The following is an 18796-nucleotide window of genomic DNA, read 5'->3' on the forward strand; positions in this document are numbered from 1 at the left end:
GGCTAGTGAGTTGCCGGTTTGACTGCCGTTCCAAGGCACTTTCACGGGTAGAAGGTTGTGAAAACACGGGAAACGGGTTGCCTGGAACGCACCATAGAACCCGCGCGTCCAATTAGCGCCAGACAGACACCGCTCGAGACGTGAAGCCTCGGAGCCGACGACTCTGCTGTACGGTAGCCTGTGATGCTAGCTGTACGGTAGCCTGTGATGCTAGCGCTTGGGGAGTTTGTTTTCGTTTCCGCGTCTGTCCAAATCTATACTAAACTCTTCTGGAAAGTACCATCCATTTATTGTATCGACGTGAGCATGAATTCATTCTCCCTTTCCGCCCACGAGCTTCTCCAGAGATAGCTTTCGGTTTGCATGCTCACGTTAGCTCGCCAGGTAGCGTTAGCTCCCCTCTGAAGTCTCTGAGCGTGTGGGTTTACTTTAGCCGTCATCAGGGAGAGGAAAGACGCACAAGTTTAAGCTTTATCTGTGAGTCTAGCGACTGTCACCAAGGAGACTAACTTTATACACTTTAAACTGAGCCGTCTGTCTGTAACCAGGCTAGGATGGGTTCCTTATAAGTAAAATAATTATCCTTGTACCAAGTACGACTGTTAACGGTAAGTGAAACAAAAGGTTTTCCAGTACTACCATAAAGTAGGCAGTTGGTGTTACCAGACCATTAAAAGGAAATGTATGGGGCGATAGTCTCAGTGGCCCTCATTTATCAAACAAACGTAGAAATGAGCGCAAATCTGAACGCATGATTCATCTTACGATAGGACCCACGTGAGATTTACGAAACCTTCGTATCACACCAATCCCAGCGTACGAAGGATCTTGGTGTTGATAAATACGGCGGCTGAGATCGATCGTAATTAACGTAACACGCCCATATAAAAGCACGTCTTCAGAAGTCCCGCCCCTAACTTTTACGACATGGAAAAACGGCCAACGGTAAAATAGAGGAATTTTTCCGAGACCCAAATGGAGACGCTCGGGTCACTGGTGGATGCGAACCGTCTGGTTTTATTTGGTAGCCTATAGCTGGCATTAAAGGCCAGCAAAAGAATGCTATATGGAAGGAAATAACTGTTGCAGTGAATAGTGTTTCCAATGTTCGTCGGGCTACGGAAGAGGTTTGTTAATTAAATTAATTAAATAATAAATTAAATGTACAACTTCTGTTATCCAGCTTAAAACATTTCACATATATGCTATTGTTTGCATTCCGTTAAAGTTATTTAATTCCGAATAAGGTGAAGAAAAATGGTCCGACATGAAGCTCAGCACCAAAAAACTTGTTGCGGCTGTGAAGCCGGCCAAGCAAGAAACGGGAGGAGGCCGGTGCAGTGCGACTGCAGCGTAACTCACCGAGATGACTCTGACCATGTAGTGCGCCCTGATGTAGACGATGCCCAACGTTGCAATTTTGGAAAATAAAAGAATCGTGCGTGCCCCCAGGCCATCGGGCTACCATGTTCAGGATTGACATTCTGGCATCGCAAATAATCGGAACATTAACTGAATGGTAGCTTTTGCGGTTGATGTACGCGTAATCATTAATAGATGGTTCATACGCACATGGGTACAATCAACCGCACCAATCACATTTGGAAACCTAGCAATAGCATAAAAATCCCGTTTGATTCCAGTTTGCTGATCGTTATTATATGGGAATTTAATATAACGTTCGGAGAGGGACATTATAGCTGCCAAAACTGCTGGCATGGTTCGGCTAATACTTGGCTGGGAAATAGCAGACCTGTCCCCGATCTCCCGCTGCAAGATCCCGGTGGCCAAAAATCCCAAGGTAGAGCAAACCTGCACAGGTATTGCGTTTGATCGCCTAGTTTCTCGCCTTAACTGTGGCTCCAAAGCATTGCATAGCTCCATCAGGAGATGCCTTGGGAGACGAAAACGACTCAAGAGCCATTCATCGCCCTCCTTAAAAAAATCGGCGCAGTCTCGAAAAACTCTCTCGTCTGTGCGTTGAGGTCCTTAACAGAGCCAGATCTGCCATCGCTGAGACACGACCACCTATTTGGCAAAGCTCCTGTTAATATAGACAGCTGAATAAACATTTCACCTGTAACATTCTAATTATTTTCATAGCAATACTGTTTTTAATTAGGCCTGACTTGATTGTAATTGTTTGAACGGCTGGGCTAATTCCAATTTATTTAGTAATTAATACAGATGTTGAACATGGGCTACTTGTGCTGCACTATTCATCATTGAAATACCCGTATGTTGCGCCAAAAAACTTGCGTACACGAGCTCAGACCTGACGTGAGATTTCATCGCAGCCTGCGCTCACGTTCAAATTGATTAATGCCAAGCTCAACGTTGAAATGAGCGTACGTCCATTTTACGCACGTTTTCTGTCGTACGCTCGTTTGATAATTGAGGGCCAGTATGTTTAACGGCTCACATGGGTCTAATGCGGGCAGATGGTGACTGAGCTGTGGAGACGAGCTGTGTGAGCCGCATCAGGAACACGTCCCTCACTTCACCCCATGGCTGACGGAGCAGGCGGAGGGGATGACGACGTCATTCACCTGGCGAGCTTCAACGTCCACCGCAGTCAAGGTGAGCGCTTAAGGGGAAGGCCGCCTCTTCCAACACTTAACCTAATCCTACCATACCCTACCGTACCTTATTGGCCAATAGAAGGTGTAGCGTGGTGACTGACATCACTTTGGATACATTGTTGTTATGCTCGTTCATCTAAACCTTGGGGTATCATTTAGTTTATTGCTTTACTGTGAGAGGGCTGACGTTTTAAGATTTGACGACATTTGGAAAGGCACTGCTGATACTTTCTCCATTTAGTTGTGTTATCTACTATTATTTAAACTATGTTTACCTGTCCTACTCTAACAACTGGGCTTGATCCGAGCAGACTTCAGATTTGAGTAGTGTCTGAAGATGTCATAAACACTGTTTACAGTACAAGACCGTTTATGGCCCATTTCCACCGGAGGGTTCGGTTCAGTCTGCAAAGGTGCGGCACGGGTCGTGTTTCCACCGCCAAAAGTGGGCGTGATCCGGACTGAGCCATATTGAGCGTATTCGTCTCGCAGTACTCCTCCGTTGGGGTACTGAGACGCCTGAAAGGGTGCCGACAAGTTCGAGCTACGCTTGCCGTCCGTTGATTGGTCAACAGAATTGCACTTCCGTGTGACGGGGATAAAAACAAACATTCACAGTAACCTCAGGGTATTTCTGGACAACGGAGAAAGCTTAGTTTATTAAAGGAAATGTCGCACAAAAGTTTGATGACCTTCTTGAACGTCCTACATTGTTGCTCTTTGTTCATTGTGCGCATTATTATTTTTCCTTGGATTTTTTAGCAGGCTACACTGTGTCAGGTCGCTATGAGGTCATGATGCTTACGTAGCTGCCGCGGCTATCGCCATCCGGCCTAAACCCCGCCCTACCACCAGGGTACTGTCGGCTGTAGAGCCACGAGCCGTAACTGAGCTGGGCTATACCGCGCCCTCACTACTGGGCTGAGGCGCGCTGGGTCCGAAGCCTACCCGCCGGTGGAAAAGCGGCATTAGTTAGGCCTGGGCCTCATGCCTTAACCAATACCCGCTGTTTAACATTCAGGATGACCTCCTTGTTCCTCCCCAGGCCGGCGCTTGCGGAGGAAGGAGTTCATCACCATCTCTGACGACTCGGACGACGAGCCGCTCAACCTGGTCTTGGGCCGCCCCGCGCTGATCCCCGACGACGCAGACGACGACGTCCGCATCCTGGAGGTAGGTCCTTCTCTCTGAGGAACCCTAACCCTAACCCTTCTATCAGTCATCTGCCTCTTTGGTTCTTCGGTCACATAATGGTCCAATAGAATCCCAGTGTGAGGTCCCTCCCCCTGACTCCCTGTCTCCCCCTGTGTCTCCCCCTCTCTCCCTCTCTCTCCCTGTGTCTCCCTCTGTCTCCCTCTGTCTCCCTCTGTCTCCCTCTGTCTCCCTCTCTCTCCCTGTGTCTCCCTCTGTCTCCCTCTGTCTCCCTGTGACTCCCTCTGTCTCCCTGTGTCTCCCTGTGACTCCCTCTGTCTCCCTGTGACTCCCTCTGTCTCCCTCTGTCTCCCTCTGTCTCCCTGTGACTCTCTGTGACTCCCTCTGTCTCCCTGTGACTCCCTCTGTCTCCCTGTGACTCCCTATGTCTCCCTGTGACTCCCTCTGTCTCCCTCTGTCTCCCTCTGTCTCCCTCTGTCTCCCTCTGTCTCCCTGTGACTCCCTCTGTCTCCCTGTGACTCCCTCTGTCTCCCTCTGTCTCCCTCTGTCTCCCTCTGTCTCCCTGTGTCTCCCTCTGTCTCCCTGTGTCTCCCTCTGTCTCCCTCTGTCTCCCTGTGACTCCCTCTGTCTCCCTCTGTCTCCCTGTGACTCCCTCTGTCTCCCTGTGACTCCCTCTGTCTCCCTCTGTCTCCCTCTGTCTCCCTGTGACTCCCTCTGTCTCCCTGTGACTCCCTCTGTCTCCCTGTGTCTCCCTGTGACTCCCTCTGTCTCCCTGTGACTCCCTCTGACTCCCTCTGTCTCCCTCTGTCTCCCTGTGACTCCCTCTGTCTCCCTGTGACTCCCTCTGTCTCCCTGTGACTCCCTCTGTCTCCCTGTGACTCCCTCTGTCTCCCTCTGTCTCCCTGTGACTCCCTCTGTCTCCCTGTGACTCCCTGTGACTCCCTCTGTCTCCCTCTGTCTCCCTGTGACTCCCTCTGTCTCCCTCTGTCTCCCTGTGACTCCCTCTGTCTCCCTGTGACTCCCTCTGTCTCCCTCTGTCTCCCTGTGACTCCCTCTGTCTCCCCGTGACTCCCTCTGTCTCCCCGTGACTCCCTCTGTCTCCCCGTAACTCCCTCTGTCTCCCTGTGACTCCCTCTGTCTCCCTCTGTCTCCCTGTGACTCCCTCTGTCTCCCCGTGACTCCCTCTGTCTCCCCGTGACTCCCTCTGTCTCCCTCTGTCTCCCTCTGTCTCCCTCTGTCTCCCTGTGACTCCCTCTGTCTCCCTGTGTCTCCCTCTGTCTCCCTCTGTCTCTCTGTGACTCCCTCTGTCTCCCTCTGTCTCCCTCTGTCTCCCTCTGTCTCCCTGTGACTCCCTCTGTCTCCCTGTGACTCCCTCTGTCTCCCTGTGACTCCCTCTGTCTCCCTGTGACTCCCTCTGTCTCCCTCTGTCTCCCTGTGACTCCCTCTGTCTCCCTCTGTCTCCCTGTGACTCCCTCTGTCTCCCTGTGACTCCCTCTGTCTCCCTCTGTCTCCCTGTGACTCCCTCTGTCTCCCTGTGACTCTCTGAACAGTCTCTGACTCCGTCACGAAGACACCTGATCCGCCCGGCCGCCCCCTGGTGCGGCGACCTCCCTCTCCACCCGGTGCGAGGCCCTAACCCGGCCTCGGCGGAGCAGCCGGGCCCTTCCGGCTCGCGTGCCGTCACCGCCCGCCTCATTAAGGTGGAGGCCCCGCCCCCTACGCCGGTCACCCCCTCTACCTCCAGCATCTGGGATGACGCCCGCCTTCCAAGCACCTCGGGCACCTCGGGGGCCCCCCAACGGCCGCCCGGCCCTCGGACCCGCCATGACTCCATAGAACACACGGAGCCACGCCACAGCCCTCAGGCCAGCACTAGCGCCGCTAGCACTAGCGCCGCTAGCACTAGCACCGCTCACCACAGCCCTCAGGCCAGCACTAGCACCGCTAGCACTAGCACCGCTAGCCACAGGCCTCGGGCTAGCACTAGCACCGCTAGCACTAGCGCCGCTAGCCACAGGCCTCGGGCTAGCACTAGCACCGCTAGCACTAGCGCCGCTAGCCACAGCCCTCAGGCTATCACTAGCACCGCTAGCACTAGCGCCGCTCGCCACAGCCCTCAGGCTAGCACTAGCACCGCTAGCACTAGCGCCGCTCGCCACAGCCCTCAGGCTAGCACTAGCACCGCTAGCACTAGCGCCGCTCGCCACAGCCCTCAGGCTAGCACTAGCACCGCTAGCACTAGCGCCTCCACCCAGACCCAGCGGATCCAGATGGGAGGGGCCCAGGGCCAGCCGGCCGCCGCCCCGCAGCCCGGGATGCTGCAGGGCCCCGCTGTGCCCGGCCCCCCCACGGGGCCCCAGGCTGCCCTGCCCCAGCCCCGCGGGGGGGGCCCTATCCACATTGTGGCGACAGTGCACACATTTGCCCCACCCCAGGCCCCACCCCAGGCCCCAGCCCAGGCCCCGGCCCCACGCGCCCCCCAGGTCAGACCTGCGGCCCCCCCGGCGGTGCTGATAGCCGCCGCCCCAGAGAGACTGGGCCCCCCTGAGGTGGGCCACCGTATCAGGCTGGGGAGCCAGGCCCCCGGAGAGGCCCAGCTCAACCCCCCCCCCCAGGCCGGGGCCCCCAGTGCCCCCCCCCAGGCCGGGGCCCCCCTCGCCGCCCTGGTCCGCCCCAGACCCCCCATCCTCAGGCAGGCGCATTTCATTCTGGCTCCGGCTGCAAACCCGACCCCAGCCAGGGCTCCAGCGGCCCCCGTGTTGCCGGCCCCCCCGGTGCCGGCCCCAGCAGACATTCCCAGGCTGGAGGAGGCCAGGCCGGGCCCCTCGGCGCCGCAGGACGGACCCGGGGGGGCCCGACCCGAGCTTCCACCCCACGTCAGAGCCCTGATGGCCGGAGTGGTGAGTAGCAGCAGGCCAGAAGGACCAGAGGGGCCCTTCAGGGGGTTAGTGGACCAGAGGGGCCCTTCAGGGGGTTAGTGGACCAGAGGGGCCCTTCAGGGGGTTAGTGGACCAGAGGGGCCCTTCAGAGGGTTAGTGGACCAGAGGGGCCCTTCAGGGGGTTAGTGGACCAGAGGGGCCCTTCAGGGGGTTAGTGGACCAGAGGGGCCCTTCAGAGGGGGCCCCTCTGGCCCTTCAGAGGGTTAGTGGACCAGAGGGGCCCTTCAGAGGGTTAGTGGACCAGAGGGGCCCTTCAGGGGGTTAGTGGACCAGAGGGGCCCTTCAGGGGGTTAGTGGACCAGAGGGGCCCTTCAGAGGGGGCCCCTCTGACCCTTCAGAGGGTTAGTGGACCAGAGGGGCCCTTCAGAGGGTTAGTGGACCAGAGGGGCCCTTCAGAGGGTTAGTGGACCAGAGGGGCCCTTCAGGGGGTTAGTGGACCAGAGGGGCCCTTCAGGGGGTTAGTGGACCAGAGGGGCCCTTCAGGGGGTTAGTGGACCAGAGGGGCCCTTCAGAGGGTTAGTGGACCAGAGGGGCCCTTCAGAGGGTTAGTGGACCAGAGGGGCCCTTCAGGGGGTTAGTGGACCAGAGGGGCCCTTCAGGGGGTTAGTGGACCAGAGGGGCCCTTCAGGGGGTTAGTGGACCTGAGGGGCCCTTCAGGGGGTTAGTGGACCAGAGGGGCCCTTCAGAGGGTTAGTGGACCAGAGGGGCCCTTCAGGGGGTTAGTGGACCCCCTTCAGAGGGTTAGTGGACCAGAGGGGCCCTTCAGAGGGTTAGTGGACCGGGGGCCACGCCCACTGGGTGTGTCCAGGGGGTGGGGTGCAGTGGGTGAACCTGGTGGTGTACATGGTGTCAGTAATCCTGTCCTCTCCAGCTGGATCTCTTCCCTGATGTGCAGAGCGACCATGTGGCTCAACTCATCCAGCAGAACAACGTCACCGACCTGAATGTGTAAGGATGACTTCTGCAGCGCTGCTATGGGTAACGGGTGGGGGTGTGTGTGTGTGTGTGTGTGTGTGTGTGTGTGTGTACTGACCCTGTCCCTATCCCATCAGGATCTGTAACATGCTGCTGGAGAACCCAGCCTATCCCAGGAGACAGGCTGCTCCCCCCGCCCCCACCAGCATCCTGCTGGAGTCTGGAGAGCAGGAGGCTGAGGTAGGGCTGGGAGGGTGGAGGCCTGTAGGTAGCTGATGGTGTGGTAGGGCTGGGAGGGTGGAGGCCTGTAGGTAGCTGATGGTGCGTGTAGTGTTTGGAGGGTGGAGGCCTGTAGGTAGCTGATGGTGTGGTAGGGCTGGGAGGGTGGAGGCCTGTAGGTAGCTGATGGTGTGGTAGGGCTGGGAGGGTGGAGGCCTGTAGGTAGCTGATGGTGTGGTAGGGCTGGGAGGGTGGAGGCCTGTAGGTAGCTGATGGTGTGGTAGTGCTGGGAGGGTGGAGGCCTGTAGGTAGCTGATGGTGTGGTAGGGCTGGGAGGGTGGAGGCCTGTAGGTAGCTGATGGTGTGGTAGGGCTGGGAGGGTGGAGGCCTGTAGGTAGCTGATGGTGCGTGTGCCGCTAGGTGACGGAGGACCTGTTCGACCTCAGCCGTCTTGGCGTCGTTCCCCTGAGGCCCTGATGCAGGCCACTGACCTGCTGATGGCCGACTTCAGGATGCTCAGCTGCCAGGACCTCAAGTGGGTCCTCAACGCACTCAAGGGACACTATGCAATCACACGCAAGGTACGCGGCTCGCCACGCCCCAGGGGGCGCTGCTGAGGCCTGCAGACAGTGGGTGACCTGTCCTTTACATGAGCAGTGGCCTGTCTCTGTGGAGCTCTCCCCTGCTCCCCCAGGGGTTGGGATGGGGCACCACCTGGTCCACCACCTGGTCCACCACCTGGTCCACCACCTAGTCCACAGTGCTGGACCAGGTTCTCCCTGGCTGCCTGTTACCTATTGGGGATGTCTGGGTCTCTGTGGACCCGGGGTACCTCTGGAGACTCTGTCCTGACCCTGCCCCCCTGTCCCCCAGGCCTTATGTGGAGCTCTGAAGAAGTGGCAGGACTCTGGAGACCCCCCGGGGAAGAGACGGCGGAGTAGGATGGCGTCAGAGCGCTGCTACGTGGACCTCCAGTTTGAGCACGGTGCAGTACAGCAGCAGTATCTCGGGAGGGGGTCACCTCAGGGGACGGGGGTACAGCAGCCACTGGGGGGTACTGAACCAGGGTGCTGAGCTGCTGCTTCACCTACACCTGTCTCACTCTCCACCTGTCTCACTCTCCACCTGTCTCTACCCCTCCCTCCACCTGTCTACCCCTCCCTCCACCTGTCTGTACCCCTCCCTCCACCTGTCTCTACCCCTCCCTCCACCTGTCTGTACCCCTCCCTCCACCTGTCTCTCCACCTCCCTCCTGCTGTCTCACCCTCCAACTGTCTCTCCCCTCCACCTGTCTCTCCCCTCCATCTGTCTCTCCACCTGTCTCTCCAACTGTCTCTCCCCTCCACCTGTCTTTCCACCTGTCTCTCCTCTCCACCTGTCTCTCCTCTCCAACTGTCTCTCCACCTGTCTCTCCCCTCCACCTGTCTCTCCACCTGTCTCTCCTCTCCAACTGTCTCTCCACCTGTCTCTCCTCTCCAACTGTCTCTCCCCTCCAACTGTCTCACCCTCCAACTGTCTCACCCTCCACCTGTCTCTCCACCTGTCTCTCCTCCTCCCTCCACCTGTCTCTCCCCCTCCCTCCTGCTGTCTCACCCTCCAACTGTCTCTCCCCTCCACCTGTCTCTCCCCTCCACCTGTCTCTCCCCTCCATCTGTCTCTCCACCTGTCTCTCCAACTGTCTCTCCCCTCCACCTGTCTTTCCACCTGTCTCTCCTCTCCACCTGTCTCTCCTCTCCAACTGTCTCTCCACCTGTCTCTCCACCTGTCTCTCCCCTCCACCTGTCTCTCCTCTCCAACTGTCTCTCCACCTGTCTCTCCTCTCCAACTGTCTCTCCCCTCCAACTGTCTCTCCCCTCCAACTGTCTCACCCTCCAACTGTCTCACCCTCCACCTGTCTCTCCCCCTCCCTCCACCTGTCTCACCCTCCAACTGTCTCCCCCCCACGTGTCTCCACCTGTCTCTCCAACTGTCTCTCCACCTGTCTCACCCTCCAACTGTCTCTCCCCTCCACCTGTCTCTCCACCTATCTCTCCCCTCCACCTGTCTCTCCACCGGTCTCTCCCCTCCACCTGTCTCTCCACCTGTCTCTCCTCTCCACCTGTCTCTCCACCTGTCTCTCCTCTCCACCCGTCTCTCCCCTCCACTTGTCTCTCTCCTCAACGTGTCTCACCCTCCACGTGTCTCTCCACCTGTCTCACCCTCCACGTGTCTCTCCACCTGTCTCACCCTCCACGTGTCTCTCCACCTGTCTCATCCTCCTCGTGTCTCTCCACCTGTCTCACCCTCCACGTGTCTCTCCACCTGTCTCACCCTCCTCGTGTCTCTCCACCTGTCTCACCCTCCACGTGTCTCTCCACCTGTCTCACCCTCCTTGTGTCTCTCCCCAGGCAATGTGAAGTTGGAAAAGAGGATGTACTTCCTGGAGAACGACCGGCGGTACTTCCGGACCTACGGGACGCTGGAGCCCTCGCTGCAGGCCGAGCTGGCCTTCTACCAGCGGAGGGCCAAGGAGTCCGCCGAGGTGACCCCAGCTCCCTCCCTCCCTCCCTCCCTCACACTCCCACTCACTCACACTCACACTCACTTCCACTCACTCCCACTCTCTCTCTCTCTCCCTCACTCACTCACTCTCTCTCTCCCTCACTCCCTCACTCTCTCCTGTCTCCCCCTGGTCACTCTCTGGTCTCTCCCTGGGGGCACTCCCTGGTCTCTCTCTGGTGTCCCCCTGGTCTCTCCCTGGTCTCTCTCTGGTCCCTCCTGGTCTCTCTGGTCTCTCCCTCGGGTCTCTCCCTGGTGTCTCTCTGGTGTCTCCCTGGTCTCTCCCTGGTCCCCCCCTGGTCTCTCCCTGGTCCCCCCCTGGTCTCTCCCTGGTCTCTCTCTGGTGTCCCCCTGGTCTCCCAGCACTGTGTTCCTGTCCTTCCTGATGGCGGTCTGATTGTGGTTCTTCTCCTCACAGCATGAGGACTTCCTGCTGGCTCTGCAGGTCAACGAGGACGAGTACAAGATGGTGAGGATGGGTTGACCATGGCTGGCTGCTCTGTGAGGTGCACGCTGTATTACTGTATGCTCCCTCTCAGCCGACTCTCTGGAAGGCCTTACATGTCCATATGTATACCTAGATATCACATAAAGAAACCAACTGTATTCATACCCTAACTGTATCAATAACGAGGCTATTGGCAGCATCGTAGCCTCAGGGCTTCATCAGGCTCAGTGATCGGTTCAGCTCCATTCAGCTGGACCTACCTTTACCTTTACATTGAGGGCATGTAGCGGACGCTTCATCAGGCTCAGTGATCGGTGCAGCTCCATTCAGCTGGACCTACCTTTACCTTTACATTGAGGGCATGTAGCAGACGCTTTCATCCAGAGCGACTTTCAATGTCGACATGTGTCGTAAGAAACAACATATGGTTACTGGTACCTGTACTGGTACCTGTACTGGTACCTGTACTGGTACCTGTACTGGTACCTGGACTGGTACAGTACTGGTACCTGGACTGGTACCTGTACTGGTACAGGACTGGTACAGTACTGGTACAGGACTGGTGCCTGTACTGGTGCCTGTACAGTACTGGTGCCTGTACTGGTACGGTACTGGTGCCTGTACTGGTGCCTGTACTGGTGCCGGTGCGGGGAGCTGCTGCCCTCAGTCTCGTGGCTGTGAGGTTGGGAGCTGACACTAGGTGGCAGTCACGTGACGGCGGCTCCTGTGAGGTTGATGTTTACTGCCTATCGGAGAGAGGAGGCAGGGCCAGACATCTGTTGTTCCACATGTATGAAGATCGGGCTGACGCATCGGATTAGCGATCCACCTAGCCCCTACAGGGATAGGCCTGAGCTGTAATGTGGAGCATCTCTGCGCAACGTGCATGCAGGCTTTAAGGTCCCTCACCCCCCCTCCATACCTCTGGCCCGCGGCTGACTCTGACCTGCCCCCAGGACGGACAGCTCATCGAGTGCGGCTGCTGCTTCGGGGAGTTTGCCTTCGAGAAGATGACTCAGTGCTCCGACGGCCACCTCTTCTGCCAAGAGTGCCTGGTCAAATACGCTCAGGAGGCCGTGTTCGGCTCTGGACAGGTAGGCCTTTACCACTACACATACACGCACCTACACGCACTACACGTTCCTCAGAAGCACCCGTTGGGAACACGCTGCTGGGACGCAGATATCTAGTTCTGCTGTCATAAGGTGTGTGTGTGTGTGTGTGTGTGTGTGTGTGTGTGTGTGTGTGTGTGTGTGTGTGTGTGTGTGTGTGCGTGTGCGCAGTCGGAGCTCAGCTGCATGTCGGGGGGGTGTCCCTGCTCCTACCCGGTGTGTGAGCTGGAGAAGGTTCTGCCGGAGAACATCCTGATCAAGTACTACGAGAGGCAGGCTGAGGAGGCCGTGGCCGCCACCTGCGCCGATGAGCTCGTACGGTAAGGACGAGGCTGCGTCCTCTGGCGTGGACGCAGCCTTCTATTGGAGGAGACTCCATGGTGCCCTTTGACCTCACTATGACGGCAGGAGACCACCCAGGGGGGGGGGGGGGGGGGGGACTGGGATGATCCAGGCACTGCACCGCTGGGTGATGGGGGGACTGGGATGATCCCAGCACTGGACCACTGGTTTCCGTGTCCCTCTGATTTGTAGAGGCCTTAACCACGGTGTCCATTCAAAGCCTTCACGGATCTGTTGATGTTCCTTCACCCGTCTCCTCCTCCCTCCCCTCCTTCTCTCTGCAGGTGTCCCTTCTGCAACTTCCCTGCCCTGTTGGACAAGGCCATGTCTCTGTTCAGCTGCCCCAACCCCCGTTGTCGCAAGGTACACTCTCACTCACTCACTCACTGACTGACTGACTGACTGACTGACTGACTGACTGACTGACTCTGTTGATGAGGGGTTCCCGTGACGACGCTACCTTCATAGGGACGGCAGCGTTCAGAGGGGAGATGGGCGCCCCCCCTCTGCGGCCCCCCTCCTAACCTGTCCTCCCCATGTCTGAGGAATGTATGGAGGGAGGAACACTCCCAGATCTGTTCTTCATCACTGATCCCAGATCTGCCATCAGCGTTTTAAAGTGCTCCTTATCTTGTAATTTCAGGGAGCTGAGTTCACAGAACGGGGAAACCAAAGGGAGAGAACTGTGGGCTAACTTTGACCGTATTAGTAGCACTAATAATACTAATCCTTTATTAATCCAGGTCATTTTAGAGGGTGCCCTTCCCAAGATGGCATCCACAGTGGTTTAAACAACATGCAAACATTCAGCAACAAAATATGAAGCCTTTCTGAATCTTTCAGTAACATTTTCTACAGATGTAAAAAATTTAAATTCCCCAATCTCCAGCCTTCTGCCCATGTGCAGACCCCAGCCTTCTGCCCATGTGCAGGCCTCCTGCCTTCTGCCCATGTGCAGGCCTTCTGCCCATGTGCAGGCCTCCAGCCTTCTGCCCATGTGCAGGCCTCCAGCCTTCTGCCCATGTGCAGGCCTCCTGCCTTCTGCCCATGTGCAGGCCTCCTGCCTTCTGCCCATGTGCAGGCCTCCTGCCTTCTGCCCATGTGCGACTCTCTGGGTGCCTTTGGCCTGTAGGTGGCGCCAGAGGTTCACCCTCAGGGCTCCACCAGTGAACCTGCATGGCTGCAGTGCTTTGTAACAGTCACACGCCCATACTTGGAATGAAAGGAGGAGGCACACAGAGTGAGAAGCATCCAGATGTCTTTGGTTTTAGTTGGAGGTAATCTGTCCTTCCTGAGGTGGTCCCCCCCCCCCCAGGGAGCAGAGCTGGTATTAGAGGAGGGCGCCTCTCTCTCTCTCTCTCTCTCTCTCTCTCTCTCTCTCTCTCTCTCTCTCTCTCTCTCTCTCTCTCTCTCTCTCTCTCTCTCTCTCTCTCTCTCTCTCTCTCTCTCTCTCTCTCTCTCTCTCTCTCTCTCTCTCTCTCTCTCTCTCTCTCTCTCTCTGTCTCTCTGTCTCTCTGTCTCTCTCTCTCTCTCTCTCTCTCTCCAGTTGTAGTACTGTAATTCCATGCAGCTGGTTGGTTGCCAGAACAGGGAGGGGCGGGACTACATTATGTAACTGACACACTTCCTGGAAGCCGCCCACCTTCTGCCCGCGCTCCTTGGACATTGGTAGGACCTGCATTCCACCGTTGTCTTTGCCCGGCTTGTGATTGGTCTAGCTCAGTCCCACCGCCCCCCCCCTCTCTCCATTTCAAATGTGCTTTAGATCATTTGACCCAGTTTCTCTTTTCTCTCCCCTTTTTACACACACACACACACACACACACACACATACACACACACACACACACACACACACACACACACACACACACACACACACAGAAAAATAACACATGTGGATTTCATTATGCGTGTGTTCCTCCTAGCTGTGAAGGCTTTAGAGTGTCTGCCATTGGAGCCGCCATGCTCTGTGGCCACGCTGCCGGTCTGAGCGCTGCACTGGGGTGTGTAGGGCTCTGGGGGTGTCTGTAGGGCTCTGGGGGCGTCTGTAGGGCTCTGGGGGCGTCTGTAGGGCTCTGGGGGCGTCTGTAGGGCTCTGGGGGCGTCTGTGGGGCGTCTGTAGGGCTCTGGGGGCGTCTGTGGGGCGTCTGTAGGGCTCTGGGGGCGTCTGTAGGGCTCTGGGGGCGTCTGTGGGGCGTCTGTAGGGCTCTGGGGGCGTCTGTGGGGCTCTGGGGGCGTCTGTAGGGCTCTGGGGGCGTCTGTGGGGTGTCTGTAGGGCTCTGGGGGCGTCTGTAGGGCTCTGGGGGTGTCTGTGGGGCGTCTGTAGGGCTCTGGGGGCGTCTGTGGGGCTCTGGGGGCGTCTGCGGGGCTCTGGGGGCGTCTGCGGGGCTCTGGGGGCGTCTGCGGGGCTCTGGGGGCGTCTGTAGGGCTCTGGGGGCGTCTGTGGGGTGTCTGTAGGGCTATGGGGGCGTCTGTGGGGCTCTGGGGGCGTCTGTGGGGCTCTGGGGGCGTCTGTGGGGCTCTGGGGGCGTCTGTGGGGCTCTGGGGGCGTCTGTGGGGCTCTGGGGGCGTCTGCGGGGCTCTGGGGGCGTCTGCGGGGCTCTGGGGGCGTCTGCGGGGCTCTGGGGGCGTCTGCGGGGCTCTGGGGGCGTCTGCAGGGCTCTGGGGACGTCGGGCGGAGCGCCCAGTCGTTTCACTCTTTTCTGCTCTCATCTTTCTTTTCTAGACATCTCTCCCCCTCCCCCCCCCTCTTACCTCTTACGTTACCATGCTGCACACACACACAAATGTGCACGACCGCATGCACGCACACACGAACGCATGCACGCACACACGACTGCATACACACACGCAACCGCATGCACGCACACACGACCGCATGCACGCACACACGACCGCATGCACGCACACAATGCACTCACTGCAGCCTCCCAATCAGAACGGCCGCTCCGGTCTGGTGCTGCCAAATAAGGGCTGCTGCAGAAGGGATGGGGAGAAGGAGGGGGGGGGGGGGGGAGAGAGAGAGGCGGGGGGGGGGGGGGGGAACAGGAAGCGTGTGTCATGGAGGATGCCAGGAGGTGGGACGGGCAGTACAGTAACGACGGCGATGGGGTTTATCCAGAATGTATCAGAGCATTAAGGGGACCACTGTATGAAGGGTGTTCTCATAGCGGGGGGTAGGGTAGGTTGTTCTCATAGCGGGGGGTAGGGTAGGTTGTTCTCATAGCGGGGGGTAGGGTAGGTTGTTCTCATAGCGGGGGGGAGGGGTAGGTTGTTCTCATAGCGGGGGGTAGGTTGTTCTCATAGCGGGGGGTAGGTTGTTCTCATAGCGGGGGGTAGGTTGTTCTCATAGCGGGGGGTAGGTTGTTCTCATAGCGGGGGGTAGGTTGTTCTCATAGCGGGGGGTAGGTTGTTCTCATAGCGGGGGGTAGGTTGTTCTCATAGCGGGGGGTAGGTTGTTCTCATAGCGGGGGGTAGGTTGTTCTCATAGCGGGGGGTAGGTTGTTCTCATAGCGGGGGGTAGGGGTAGGTTGTTCTCATAGCGGGGGGTAGGGGTAGGTTGTTCTCATAGCGGGGGGTAGGGGTAGGTTGTTCTCATAGCGGGGGGTGGGGTAGGTTGTTCTCATAGCGGGGGGTAGGGGTAGGTTTGTCTCATAGCGGGGGGTAGGGTAGGTTGTTCTCATAGCGGGGGGTAGGGGTAGGGTGTTCTCATAGCGGGGGGTAGGGGTAGGGTGTTCTCATAGCGGGGGGTAGGGTAGGGTGTTCTCATAGCGGGGGTTAGGGGTAGGGTGTTCTCATAGCGGGGGGTAGGGTAGGGTGTTCTCATAGCGGGGGTTAGGGGTAGGGTGTTCTCATAGCGGGGGGTAGGGTAGGTTGTTCTCATAGCGGGGGGTAGGGTAGGTTGTTCTCATAGCGGGGGGTAGGGGTAGGTTGTTCTCATAGCGGGGGGTAGGGGTAGGTTGTTCTCATAGCGGGGGGTAGGGGTAGGTTGTTCTCATAGCGGGGGGGTAGGGTAGGTTGTTCTCATAGCGGGGGGTAGGGTAGGTTGTTCTCATAGCGGGGGGTAGGTTGTTCTCATAGCGGGGGGTAGGTTGTTCTCATAGCGGGGGGTAGGTTGTTCTCATAGCGGGGGGTAGGTTGTTCTCATAGCGGGGGGTAGGGGTAGGTTGTTCTCATAGCGGGGGTAGGGGTAGGTTGTTCTCATAGCGGGGGGTAGGGGTAGGTTGTTCTCATAGCGGGGGGTAGGGGTAGGTTGTTCTCATAGCGGGGGGTAGGGGTAGGTTGTTCTCATAGCGGGGGGGGTAGGTTGTTCTCATAGCGGGGGTAGGGTAGGTTGTTCTCATAGCGGGGGGGTAGGGGTAGGTTGTTCTCATAGCGGGGGGGTAGGTTGTTCTCATAGCGGGGGGTAGGTTGTTCTCATAGCGGGGGTAGGTTGTTCTCATAGCGGGGGGTAGGTTGTTCTCATAGCGGGGGGGTAGGGGTAGGTTGTTCTCATAGCGGGGGGTAGGTTGTTCTCATAGCAGGGGGTAGGTTGTTCTCATAGCGGGGGGTAGGGGTAGGTTGTTCTCATAGCAGGGGGTAGGTTGTTCTCATAGCGGGGGGTAGGTTGTTCTCATAGCGGGGGGTAGGGGTAGGTTGTTCTCATAGCAGGGGGTAGGGTAGGTTGTTCTCATAGCGGGGGGTAGGGGTAGGTTGTTCTCATAGCGGGGGGTAGGTTGTTCTCATAGCAGGGGGTAAGGGTAGGTTGTTCTCATAGCGGGGGGTAGGTTGTTCTCATAGCGGGGGGTAGGGGTAGGTTGTTCTCATAGCAGGGGGTAGGTTGTTCTCATAGCGGGGGGTAGGTTGTTCTCATAGCGGGGGGTAGGGGTAGGTTGTTCTCATAGCGGTGGGTAGGTTGTTCTCATAGCAGGGGGTAGGTTGTTCTCATAGCGGGGGGTAGGGGTAGGTTGTTCTCATAGCAGGGGGTAGGTTGTTCTCATAGCGGGGGTAGGTTGTTCTCATAGCGGGGGGTAGGGGTAGGTTGTTCTCATAGCGGGGGGTAGGGGTAGGTTGTTCTCATAGCAGGGGGTAGGGTATACCTTCCATGGTTGAGTTGTTGTCTATCAGATCCACTACGGACCATCGCTGCCTGAGTCAGAGCATTGTTAAAGCCCTCGCATGTCAAACACGCCCTGCCCAGGCCACGCCCACACCCAGCACAGGTGCATTTGAAAGTGGGCGTGGCCTGGCGCGGTGTATTTCTGGCCGCACTATAAGAGGTTGTCAGTGAGGCTGTGTGGCGGTCGCTGGCTGACGCCTGCTGCTCTGGTTCACCAGCAGGGGGCGACCTCAGCCACGCTGTTCTCTCCCTCCGGCGCCCTCTCTCCTGCTCGCCCCTTGTGTATCGCCGGGCCGAGTGCCCTGAGGAGGGGCCGGCTGACCAGTTCATGGGGGGGGGGTGGGGGGGACACAAACAGCTTTTACATGTTTTATGTGGAAAGGTTCCATTGACTCCTGTTAACGTGCTGCTGTGTACACACACGCACGCACGCACGAAAGGGGAAGATGGCGTGCTTCTCCTGAGGAAGAAGATGGCTCCATGGCACTTCCTGCCCAGGTCAGCAGGTTGCCATGGTGACATGGATGATGGAGCGCTGCTTCCAGCGCCATGGGCCACCGTAGTCAATACTGGATGAGCGCCTCAAATATTCATGGCGGCGCCACTTAGCTAAGGTTTAGCATGCGGAGAGTGGGGGGCACTCAGACCGCCACACGCCTTCAGATGCTGCTCTAAGAAAGGTGTGTGTGTGTGTGTGTGTGTGTGTGTGTGTGTGTGTGTGTGTGTGTGTGTGTTAGACTGTGACCCAGATGTCCTTCACAGACTTGGGGGGGGGGGGGGGGGGTGTTGTGGCATTGAGTTGCTGTTACTAGGCAACGGAGCGCGCGTTGCTCTCTGCAGTGAGCGCTGAGAGCCACACCCAGACGAGAGCGTGGTTTATCCTGCAGCAGCCAGACAGCCTGCAGGGGGGGCGGCGGGGGGGGGCATGGACGTACACTAACCCTGCCCCATTTAATGAATCATGTGTGTGTCTCTGTGCGCGTGTCTCTGTGTGCGTGTGTGTGTGTGTGTGTGTGTCTCTCTGTGTGTGTGTAGGAGAGCTGCAGGAAGTGCCATGTTCAGTGGAAACAACACGTGGGGAAGACATGTGACCAGGTCCTGGAGAGGGATGAGATCCGTATGAGGGTGCTGTTGTAAGACGCACGCACGCACGCACGCACGCACCCACCCGCAACCTGACCCCCCCTCCCTGTTGACCCCCGCTCCCTGTTGACCCTACCCTCGGTGTGGTCTCCCCCCCCCCCTTCTTATTGTGAACTCTTCGGTTCCCCGGACAACGGGCCAGGAAGCAGCGCTGCCGGCTGCTTCCTGCGTCCCGTGGCCGGCGGCGCTTCCTGTTGTGAGCGGTCCGCCGGTCTTCTCACTTCCTGGTGCTGAGAGGCAGGAAGTGGAAGAGATCCACTTCCTGCCCCTCAGCAGGGTTCAGCCCAGGCATCGGGACAGCCCGC

At 57.9% G+C, this 18796-nt stretch overlaps 1 protein-coding gene across 1 annotated transcript; it reads left to right on the forward strand.

The window, feature by feature from the left end:
• Positions 1-18481, forward strand: rnf216 (ring finger protein 216; the record flags this gene model as incomplete). Its single annotated transcript, XM_030350095.1, is given in 15 exon segments — positions 1-168; positions 2442-2580; positions 3628-3755; positions 5285-6634; positions 7545-7621; positions 7726-7828; positions 8228-8267; positions 8270-8388; positions 8681-8792; positions 10195-10328; positions 10764-10814; positions 11750-11887; positions 12077-12225; positions 12532-12610; positions 18384-18481. Coding segments are annotated over 14 exon segments (2651 nt in total), but the record flags the coding sequence as incomplete, so codon positions are not given.
• Positions 18482-18796: the final 315 nt, after the last annotated feature.

Source organism: Gadus morhua, unplaced genomic scaffold (genome assembly GCF_902167405.1).
Source record: "Gadus morhua unplaced genomic scaffold, gadMor3.0, whole genome shotgun sequence".
Lineage (NCBI taxonomy): Eukaryota > Metazoa > Chordata > Actinopteri > Gadiformes > Gadidae > Gadus > Gadus morhua.